At 37.7% G+C, this 12,003-nt stretch overlaps 1 protein-coding gene across 3 annotated transcripts in view; it reads right to left on the bottom strand.

Annotated features, from left to right (window-relative positions):
* Positions 1 to 12,003, bottom strand: part of ATG10 (autophagy related 10) — an 84,495-nt gene that overhangs the window by 22,867 nt on the left and 49,625 nt on the right. For all 3 annotated transcript variants that reach the window (XR_012997382.1, XM_076362305.1, XM_076362306.1), the window contains one exon: positions 7,860 to 7,986. Coding sequence is in view for 2 of the 3 variants with exons in the window: in XM_076362305.1 (XP_076218420.1) it covers positions 7,860 to 7,986 (127 nt within the window). In the remaining variant the exon portion in view is untranslated. The remainder of the gene's footprint in view (positions 1 to 7,859; positions 7,987 to 12,003) is intronic.

Below are 12,003 nucleotides of genomic sequence, written 5' to 3'. Positions count from 1 at the left end.
TTGTTGCATCAGGTTTTTAGATGTAATGTTAGAATTATGCCAAGATATTAGTGTCAACCACTTAGAAAACAAGCATGTCAATTTTTCCTGAATATTTGTTTTTGGCAAACAGCAATAGAATATTTTGATATACTTTCAATAAGTAGCTTCATCTTGGCATTTATTAGGTGTCAGAAACCATTATCCTGTGATAAATAGTTTTATTCTACTGACATTTTCATGTCTGTAAAACGAACAAGATTTATTCACCCAATTAACATTTGAATGCCATGTTTAGATATGTTAAAACCAGCTGCCTACAGCCTCTGTTTTATCTTATTTTCTGCACATATTTATAAAAAAGCACCAAGTTCTGAACTTGTATAAGCACCATATAGCAGAAGCATGTGGCAAATAAAGTATCTGAGGGGGTAACAGCGTATTAACTATCTATACTATGCCATCCTCATGAAGGTGAGACTTGTTAGACCATCATGCCCTCTGTCTTATGACGGCAGATACCAGAGCTGTGCTGGAAACGGTCTAACATTTACTAAGAAATTTGTTGCAAGAGCATAAGTTAAACTTTAGAAGGATGTATTCACGCTCAGATCATCTGTGTGCACATAATACAAGATGCCATGCATACTTGCAATTTTCTGTTTTCTGTTCAACCTGCAAAGACAATGCAGAGAAAGTCCAAATGTAAAATCTAGAACACACATTCTAATGCAAAATTTGATTTGCCACTCTAGATTTTGTTCTGTACACCTTTCTTTGTATCTGTGAATTTTATAGTAACACTTGAGCAAATTCAGATTGTACACATGGAATCGATTAGTCTGTTTCTAACCATTTTAATCTCATTTACAGAAAAGATCAAATATTGTTGAAGCATTTATCATATGATAGTTAAAATTGAGTTTTGTCTTTACCTCATGGATTTTATTACTTCATGAATGAGAAGCAGTATGTCTTCCATCATATTTCAGTGTAGATTTATTTTCATTTCACAGAAAAATACAAATACATCCAAACTGAAAGTTTCACTTCACATCGGAGTGAGATCACAGACAGTAAAATACTTAAATAGTTAATATAGAGTAATTGCAATGTTTCACATAGGAACAAAAATTGATCTGGGCATTCTGATTATGCACTTATATACTGAAATATGCTTGGATTTAAATTTCCCTACATTTTGAATTTGCTGCACTATTTTAATATATTTCACTAAGCTTTAAATGAGTTTGAATTAAGTGTGTTTTTTAAACTGAGTAAGCTTTCATACATGCTCCCAAGTATTGTGTTCCTGTAAATTCTTTTTTAACTGACTAGCTCAGAAGATGGAAGGCCAGATGCAGCAGGAAAGACTAAGTTATCAATACTTAAAATGGATGTGAGGTTCAGCTACATAGCTTGGAACTGCAAGACCCTTGCAAAAAGAGAGGGGGCAGATGGGCAGTTTCCCCATCCTCTTATGTGGGATGAAGACCTGAAAGTCTATCGAAAGAGTTTTCTCTCTCAATAAAATAAAATAAACAAAATAACTACACTAAGATCTTAAAATGATTGATAGAAGGACCCATTTCAGCTAATCTGGCTGGAGGCATGTTTTATATTTTAAAACTCCTCAGTTTGTGTGGTCATCTGCTTAGGATGATGTTGTGGTTTAACCTCAGTTGGCAACTAAGCACCACGCAGCCGCTCGCTCACTCCGCCCCCCCGGTGGGATGGGGGAGAGAATTGGAAGAGCACAAGTTAGAAAAACTCGTGGGTTGAGATAGAAACAGTTTAATAATTGAAATATAATAATAATAATAATAATAATAATAATAATAATAATAATAATAATAATACACAAAGCAAGTGATGCACAATGCAATTGCTCACCACCCGCTGACCGATGCCCAGCCAGTCCCCGAGCAGCGGCCCCCCCGGCCAGCTTTCCCCAGTTTATGTACTGAGCATGACGTCCCATGGTATGGAATGTCCCTTTGGCCAGTTTGGGTCAGCTGTCCTGGCTGTGCCCCCTCCCAGCTTCTTGTGCACCTCCAGCCTTCTCAGTCGGCAGAGCATGGGAAACTAAAAAGTCCTTGGCTACTGTAAGCATTACCTAGCAACAACTAAAACATCGGTGCGTTATCAACTTTGTTCTCACCCTAAATCCAAAACACAGCACTGTACCAGCTACTAGGAAGGAAATTAACTCTATCCCTGCCAAAACCAGGACAGATGATATAACTGAATCCATTTTATTCGTGAGCTCCCAGATTTGCACAAAACACGCATCTGTATTCTTCAGGCACTTTTAGACCCCTTTCTCCAGGGCTGCCAGCACTTACATGTTTAGCAGCCCTGTTACACATTCTTGCAACCCACTGAGACTTCAAATATCCAGCTGGGCTGACAGAGCACTCTGTAATTGTTGCTGCTAGCAACAAGGGGCCACTGTGGCACCTGCTGAGCCAAGCAGCCTCTCTGCTTCTTGTCTCATTCTTTCCTGTGATGGAGCTGAACTCAAAAAGTTCAGCCAGAAAAAGAGGGCAACAGCAGCATCAAGCCAAGAGAAGTGGCAGGAGAGGGAGGTAGAGGCTTCAGATTCATCCAGAAGTACATTTACTCATCATCCACCCACAACTACACAGCTGCTGAGGTTCTTACAGCTTGTCCCAAGTCTTATCCAAAGTCTAGCTGGGAGCGGGTGTGCAGACAGAAGTGGAAGTTTGTGGTTATATGTACGTTTTGTTTAATTCAGCTCATTAAATAATTACAGAGAGTGAAAGGAAATAGCTGCTTGTGGGTCATGCCAGATTTACCGTACCTTTGTCTGAAGCTCCATGCCTGTAATGCCACCAGTCTGGCACATGACACATCATCAGCTCATCAGTACTAACCCAGGCTCTGCGAAATACAGACTCTCATACAATTAACCTTACATCTACCCAGCAAGAAAGGCCAAAAGAGCCTGGGAAGTAACCAACTAAGATTTTTGTTGAGAGAAAGGAGAAAAAGGATGGGAGTCAAGAGAGCCTAAGTATGGGTTCTGTCTCTGCCATTAACTAGCCAGGGGCTCAAATCAACCATCTGCCTTAATAGTCAGGCAAGAACAACTACATCCTTTCTATCACAAACACAGATTTTCATTATTTAAACTGTCTAGACTATAACAAACTTTCCTGAGAAAAGCTTCTTGATGGTCCACTTGGGGTTAACTCGTTTATGTCACCACAAATAAGAAACAGTTAAAAAGCAGAGGGCTGAGTGCCCCCTCACAGCAGCAAGGTGTGGCATTAAGACGACATATGAGTTGCAGCTCCCAGTAATTTCTACAAAGAGCAGAAATTCTTTAAGCATACAAATTTCACATACATTTTCAGAGAAAGTTTTCAGGCTTCCCAAGTTGCTGTATTTTGTTTTCTTGATGTTTACTGAGGGCTTTTAATAATGTCTTAGATTTCTAATTAAAGGTTATTTGACACTTTTGGTCATAGGTTGCACAAATTGTTTTGAGGCTTCATTCTGGCATACTTTCCAAGGAAGTATTAGGGTTTTCTACTCTTAAGAAACCACTGCCACAAAAGAAAAAACACCTTTACAGCTTAGGAGAATATATGATTATACAAATTATTCAATTTTATTTATGCCCAAAGCCATGATAAAACCAGTTCATATGGGACATGGTCTTAAGAGGAGCTATTTTTCTGAGAAAGGACATAGTGGTGACATGTTTCTGAGTTCAAGGAGTAAGTCTATATTCTGGAAAGTGCATCAGTCAGGCCCAGTAGGGTTATGAATACAGAAAGTCATGCCTTCAGGGTTGGAGGAAGTTAACGTTATCTTACAAGCTCCCTCTCTCTAACCACTGATTAGCATGGTTTTTATTGGCAGGGATCTATATATCTCTGTCAGAGAGCTAGATGTATTTTGAGCAGGTCAACTTGCAAATCCAATTCCTTCTCTCTTTTCTAGAGGGATTAAGCTGCAGTCCTTATTGACTCCCATTAGTCCTGCTCTTCCTTGTCGGTGCTTAGCCAGCATTCATGATTCTTCCTCTACCTTTGTAGGAAAAATAAGAAGAGAAATGTGAGACAAGCCATTATTTTCTTCACATGCAGGGTGATTCCTGAATGATGTCTTTGTCCACCTGTAATTGTGTTGCTGCTACCTCACTGTCGGTGCAAGAGGTTTTTGAATGTATGGCTTCAGACAATGACAGTTCAGGAAAAGACCAAAGTTCCTTGACATCTTAAAGACTAAGAAAAGGGGAAAATGCTCTGCTGATTAAAGAAAGCTTACTGGACCTAGCCCAGCCCATCTGGCTGATGCCAGCATTGAAGTGGAAGGCTAATTGCCTATACCATCTGTCTCTAAGAGGGCTAATTGCTGACATCAGATATCAGCAGGGGTTCCTGCATTTCTTCAACTACCTATTTGGTAATCTCAGAAGCCAGAGAAAGAAAGAAGGGCTCCTATTTCTGAAAGGTATGGCATACATAAGACTGATTTTGGAGAAACGACACCTAGTTCTCTGAGACTGAGGTACTGAGGACCACTGCCTTGAGCTCCCAACACAGACTGGGACTTCAGTAGGTCTGAATTTAGGAATATATGCCACGTGGTAAGCATCATAAGGTAATGAAAAATGTTTATTACATATATATATATATATATATATGTAGCCTAAAAATATCTTCTTGTATCCTATAAAGTTCCCAAACATCTTTCTGGACAGAGTCATCATGCTTAATCGTTATTTTCAGGTGAAGTATTTGTCCTTGCGCAGAACAAGATCTTCCATGTAAATCTATCCCCAGAGACTACCAAAAAGCTTAGATGTCTCTCAAAATGTTTTAGTTCTGTTGCAATTAAAATTTCAAGCCCTTACCTTGCACTACCTTACATATCAAACTTCTCACCAAAAAAAGAGGTCTGAAGATGAATTCCAGAAAATAAATTATTTCATCCAATTTAGACAGCAGCAAGGATAAAGATACAATACAACTTTTGTCCTTCTGCAGGAAGAACTGATCTATAATTTGTGAGCACAATCACTAGCAGAGAGGAGTGAAAATGGGATGTCCTCACTGACACAAGCTCCTGAAGATGCCAACCGTGCTAAATATGACAGGAAAATGTCCTCAGCAACAGTTTTGGAAGCCTTTTTCCTAGGAGGGACTGAGAGAGACCAAGTGGTCAGTGAAAACTGGACTCACATACAATGGGAGAAAGGCAGGATTTAATTGTTCTAGAGAAGTTTTTAAAGAGTCTATTTGGAAGAACACAGATTTGGACAGGCTGGCACCAGTTGCTATTATAACATACAAAGTGAGGAAGTTAATATTGCAAAACAAGCAAAACTACTTAGTCAAGTCAAACAGAAGAATTATTATTTCCTAGGCAGGCCTCCAGGTGTAATAGGCACTTAACATACTGCCAGAGAGGAAGCAGAGTTCTGAATTCAAACTCTGTGCCCTGCTGCTGGGGAAGACAAGACAGGGCAGGGCTGTGGAAACACTGGAAGGATTATAGCTCACCTTCACCTCCTGCAACAAGCTCTAATTAACATGAGGATCAGTATGGACAGGATTCAAGGGAAACTGTGAACAGCCCACAAGAGATTTGTGAGGAACCAATTCTGTTACTTAATCTACAAATAACGGTAGGAATTTAGACTGGGAAATTGATGTAAGTCTCAGAAGAAGATTCTTCCCTGATTGTTTCAGATGAGGAATGCAGTGAATATTACTAGTTGTCTGACAAACAAGGTAAGGAGCCTATCACATGAAGACTATTACCTCAAAGGAAAAAAAATCTCAGGGCATTACCTAGAGTTTTCCTCATACCAGGCTCAGGACAAGACAAAAGACACTTTGCTCAGATATCTCAAGTGATTGTGAGTGACTGTCATCTGCACGTTCCTGAAAACACCATGTTGGGACCTTCAGACAGCACGGCACAGGCGGGCAAATAACTTGCAGGGATGACAGAATTTTTCATTTTCAAAAGTAAGCTATCCATAATTAAAATCAGAGAATACTAGCTGAAAACATTATTGAAAAAGTACTTATTGCCAGCATTTTGTATCCTTCTCTCAAGAGTCAGAGAATGTTAACTGTTAAAAGAGAATATTAAATGCTGAAGAGAAGCCAGGTGACTTTAGGAATTCTCTAAAAAAAGTCCTTGTTTTCCATTGTGAAAGGTTCCCAAGAAGTGTTTTAAAATATAATTGTACTTGTAGGAACAATTACAGTTTTGTACTGCAAGGGGAGCTGTTGGCACATAATACTACGATTGTGCATTAGATCATCCACTAGCTTCTGTAATATCCACTTCCAGCTATAAGGAGTCATGTTTCAACACCTCCGATTCCCTGATGCTGACAAGCTAAACAACTTGTTTTGTCTCTGGGAGCTCTTCTCTGGTGATTAACTGCTTATGGTGAATACTAATTATATGAAAGTACAGTACAGTAGAAATAGTGTCCTATTTCCTCTACCTGAGGCATCTCCATCCTCTTCTGTAGAGACAGTGCACTATTAATTCAGCTAAAACCAAGAAGATGACATTTTTCAGGACCACAAATAGGTTAATCTGTCTCTTACAGCAAAACTTTATCTTCCTGTCTGCACAATAAGTTTAAAGGCAAAACACTGCGCATTTGTAAATGTCTGTAATAATTCTAGAAATAAATTTGCAGCAGGATGTGTGCAAATGAGTTCTGTTGGTGGTAAAGGCAGAGCAATGTCCCCAATTCCCCATGTCCCAGTTTGAAGATTTACCCCAAATTATCCATTCCTGAAACTGCACCTCAGACTAAAATCTTTCCACCAGGGAGTCTGTAAGAATTTGTTCTTCAATTTTAAACCTAAAGTGCCTTTTAAAACGCTAACACTGCAAAATTAGAAACCATTAAACAATGTAAGGCAGAGAGTGATTAAATCTACCAAACACATTCAAAGCAGCTTAAGCTACTTTTTAATTAAAAAGGAAAAGATATCACTGGCAATGTTCAGACATCTTTATCTAGATAAAGTTAGGAGATTATTCAAAACACAAAAGATGCTGATGCTACCATGCAGGAGACTGAATGAAATGACTTGAAGATTTCAATCCCTCCGCCCTAGGTATACAGTCTTCGGGCAGAGAGGAACAGAACACAGCCAGTGCTGCAGTGTGATCACTCTATGTTTGCTGATTAAATAAGTGACACTAACAGCGGCCTTGGAGGGAGGCTGTGTGTTCCTCCTTCCTTCCTGACAGGATGGTGAGTGAAATCACAGTGGCTACATCAATTGAGTAATGGGTAACAAGATGTACAAATCAGGGAGGAAAGAAGATCAGTTAGTGTTTCAAGAGCCAGTTTTAATAGATAGAAAAAGGCAATACCTTACTGGTGGTATTATTTTTTTTAAGCAGCAAATTTAAATAGAAAACAGCATACACTTTAAAGGTACATTTAGTCCCCAGCCTTGTGGCTCAAATTCAGGCTCCAAAGAAACAGACACAGTTCAGCTGAAGCACTTTAATTATGTCCACTTATTTTGTAGCCAAATTCAAACCTGCACCTTTAAGTTTTAGTATTCATTTAACGAAAAGAACAAGAAAAATGACCAGCAGTTTTAGTCAACCACAGGCAAGATGCCAGGAGCCAAAGATCAGCCTCCTTCAGGCTGAGATGATATCATCTACTCCAAGGTCCTGAAGCTCTGTGTCGGGAGTATTACAAAATTTACTGGTGAACAGCCTCATCTCTTACTTTCTTATTACATATGATCATTACTCTATTCCTCCCTTTAGTACAAAATCTGTGTTTTTAACATCTATTGTATCCAACTTTTTTTTTTTCTTCCCTTTGTCTAATAGAAGATTGGTCTTACCTAAAAAGTATGCCCTAAAATAAAGCACAGGTACTTGGTAGCTGCTGGAGTACAAGATATGATATTCATAGCGAATCACTTCTTCTGTCGCACAAACTCCAGCTACTTGAGAATCATCCGAAGACTCCTAAAACAACAAACATGAACACAGTAATATATCAACTTCTGTATTCATATCAAGGGAAGAGTAATTACTACTGTTGTAATAAATTCAATAAATATACAGAACAGAAATAATGGCAATCACCCCTTTCACAGCACTACTCATTTGAATTCCCAAAGGAATTTTTCAATTCTAGCAAGAAAATCATGGAAGTCCAAGACCTACAAAGACATCTTACAGACTTACTTCCACAAACTGTGAACTATGTGTAAGCATTTGCAGAATTGAGGTCTTTCTAAGTGCAGACCGCTTTTGTAAGCAAAAGACAAAAGCTCTCTAAAATCTTTACGGCACAATAACTGGTACAATGAGGTGACTACAGTTGCATATATCCTCATTACCTTTAGTATAGACCATTTTAAAAGTGTATCCTTAAATAGTTTGGTTTTGCTTGCCAAAACACAAATCAAATGTATTCATCAAAAATTCTCTGTTCTACTTTCTTTAACGGCTTTTTGCCAGAGGTTAGTTTTGCTAATAATACTTCTAAAACTGACAGAATTTTTTCCTGTTAATGTATAGTTTAGGTGTAAAGTAAGTAAAGTTTATTGTAGATTTGAAATAAATTAGAAGAGATGGATGCATTGAGATATACCCCAGTTGCAGCATAAATTACCTAACATTTCAAATTAATATTCAAGCAGTACAGCATCAAGTTGTTTTGACTTTTCTAAAAATTGTCGATACTCAACATCTCTGAAAGTGGAACCATTAAATTAATAATGCCATTAAGATTAAATGTTAGAACAAACTTTCCAAGAAGACACTATGTGTGTGGACTTGTTTGGTTTTCAAACCCCCAAATTTACATGCATGAACTTAGTAACTATAATGCCCCACAGGTTGGGTGTGCATTTCACAACTTGACTTGTGCTAAGCAACTGTGAATATTGGCTTACTGCCTCTGTCCAAGCAAAATAAAAAAGACTGAACCAAAAAGAAGAACCAGCATCCTTTGAATACCATGCTGGTTTAACACACAAGAAATTTAAAGCTATTTTGCATTTTTATCTCATATCCTTAACTCAACTGAGCCATGAATCAATCTACGAAGAGATACAAAATACTTTCAATTTTTTTTTATTTCCTCCAAATTTAGTGTATTAGACAACCAGATGCTGCTGAGGCACATGGATAGAAGATCACGAATGGAGAGCCCAGACCTTGGGAAGCTACACTCCAAGGTACTATAAATACATTTTTGGACATGAAATGAGAAAATCATAGATGCTTACAGAACCGAAGGTTTCTGGGAAATTCTGGACAGCTGTAGGAATGGTTGATTTTAGCTTATCAGGACACAGATATGTAAAGCACTGAAAGGGAACGTTAAAGAAAGCACTCTCTGTGTTAACCTAGTTTTAAGAACTGTACATGAAGAGATACTAAAGACAACATGCTAGAAGGGACAATGATGATTACTGTATGTGACTTCACAGACAGTTATGTGAACTTTACAACCAGGTAAAGTTAGGTATGCTATGCCCAGTTCCCATGTAAATGTGTAACAGACTAAGAAGGCAAGCTCTTTTCCTCCTCACACACGTCATACCCTCTGATCAGATGTGAAATACAGATTAAAAAAAATCTCTTGAGGAAAATAGAAATTTCTTCTCTATAGTAAGCTGAACTTTCTTTAAAACGGATCCATTTTCAATGCTTTAGTGAGAATAGTAAAAGAAGGAACAGCAGCAGCATGTGGTAAAAGAAAACAAAAAACAACTACAGATTGCCTTTCAAGTTTGTAGGGGTGGGAAAGAGAAAGAGTCCATGTTCAGAACTGAACCTACATTAAAATTTACAAAAGCCTTTCGGATCAACCTCCTGGAATCAAAATCGTACTGCTTTACAGACATGAATGTTTCATCAGATATTATGGCCTTGCCTATTGCTTAGTCATTAGCTTACCTTGCCCTAAAAAAAGGGGCAAGGCATTACCTTCTCCTGGAAATGGCAAGACAACCTGTTCATGGCAAGACTACCTGTTCATGTACTAAATACTATTGTTCTAGAAAAAAGCTGTATGTCAACACATACTTCTCTCCCCTGCTTTCTGTATATAAGGGTAAAATGACTGTATACCCTCACATAAATACTGATACCTAATTTGTGACGATTTTAGACTGAATGATAAAGAAGCCACATTCTTTATTACCTCCAAATACTTCGGAAAAGTAGTAAGTTAATACTCACTCAAAAATGAAATACTCAAACCTGTATACCCTTAGGGAAACCATGCTTTATAAAACCCCTACTTACTATCTCAGAAAGTCATAAATTAAGCTAGGAACAACTTCATCATTAAGAATTCAACTTCCTGGGTTAGCACAGATTTCGGCTGGTAAGCAACTTCTATCTTCATTTTCTGGATTAGGAAAAGGAAAGCAAAGCAGAGACTTTCTAATTCCATTGTTCCTTGAGATAGCCACTGAAAATCTTAAGAATTCCTGTCATTACCAGATATTAGAGGGTGAGGTACTTCCCAAAACATCCTACTACTTCCAGAGAAAGGTGATTTTATCTAGAAGTGGCCTTCCCAGAAGATGTACATAGTTTGATGGCAGGAGAGGCAGCAGAGAAGGGAAGAAGGCAGCTTTAATGCTTTACTGTTTTGGAGAGCAGAATATTCTTGGACACATTTATTTTGCATTTTCCTGGATTTTTCTGACTGATAGTTTAGGCAGCTTCTGAAATCAAGCATTCAGCTGAATGCAAAGCTCAAAGAAGCTTTGAAACTGACATTCTTCCACAAGATGGACTTTGGTCTACTACAAAGTTTCTACACTTACTCAAAGTAAGTTTCTGATACTCAGATGTCTTTTTCTGCTGTTTCTAGTGACAAGTGGGCACATTGTATTTGTGATCTGCATACAAAGGCAGATAGCTGAATCCTTCTTAGGGCTACCTCTAATTCCCTTTCCTTTTGGTAAACAGCAGTTTCAAGACTTCTTTCATAAAAAGATACAGCACTGATGTGTAATCCTGTACTTTACAGTCTCTGTAGGTACGACACACAGTATTTATGCAGGGAAAGTACATTTTGGAGCCTAGAAGTTTTGACGGTATCTCTCTAGCTGATGAGATGAACTTTGCTGATGAGATGAACAAAATGAGTACAGTTATTTTAGGCGATCTTTGGAACATCTAAAAATCTATGCATGGCTGAATAAAGCCATGGAGCCTCAGAGAGTTTTGTATCAGCCCAAAAGAAGAGATTTATTTTTCACTCTTTAACCAACTACTGATAAAGCCATAAATATAAAACGCAGGTGTAACTTATTAAAAAAAAACCCACAGAATTTTATTTTTATAAATATTGTCATATGATAGCCTATTTAAACTTTTTCTTCAAGTAATTGTTCTACTTTCCTTTTCTATGTATACTGTTGTTCTATCTCTTTTTGAGCTAATGCTAAATTTTAGTTACTGTAATAGACAATATCAAAATCAAACTTTGGAAGATTTTGTAACTGCTGCAAAACATTCATACATGTACACACATCACAAAACAAATTCAAAATTTTGCTTAGATCTTCCAAAGGCAAGACAAACATACCTGAGTTAATTAAAAAAACCCAACATTAACAAAAAAGGGGTTTTGACCAAATTGCAATCATTAAAAATGCTATGAAGTAATTTGATTTCTCAATTTTTTGTTTCTGCTTTGCAAATTTGCTTGCAAGCTTGCCATGCTTCAAGTTAAAACTGTGAATCCAGGACTCACTGACTGTTTCCTAAACAAACTGGGAAGTTGTCATCAGGAAGCATCTGCTCCTCTATTGCTGTCACGTAAAATCATTGTCGTGCTATCATAACGGACTATTGAGCAGATGTTTAAAAGCAACATATGTATTAGAAAAAAGATAAGCAGCAACTACCTAATTAATTATATTAGTTCCATCATAAATGAATTACCACTAAATTTAATTGATATAATACTGTTCTCAACCTTTAAGTATCCCCTAAACAAATTAAATTGAT

The sequence above is a fragment of the Aptenodytes patagonicus genome, chromosome Z (genome assembly GCF_965638725.1).
Source record: "Aptenodytes patagonicus chromosome Z, bAptPat1.pri.cur, whole genome shotgun sequence".
Lineage (NCBI taxonomy): Eukaryota > Metazoa > Chordata > Aves > Sphenisciformes > Spheniscidae > Aptenodytes > Aptenodytes patagonicus.
The sequence above is the reverse complement of the archived record's forward strand: the minus strand, read 5'-3'. Positions and strand labels throughout refer to the sequence as shown.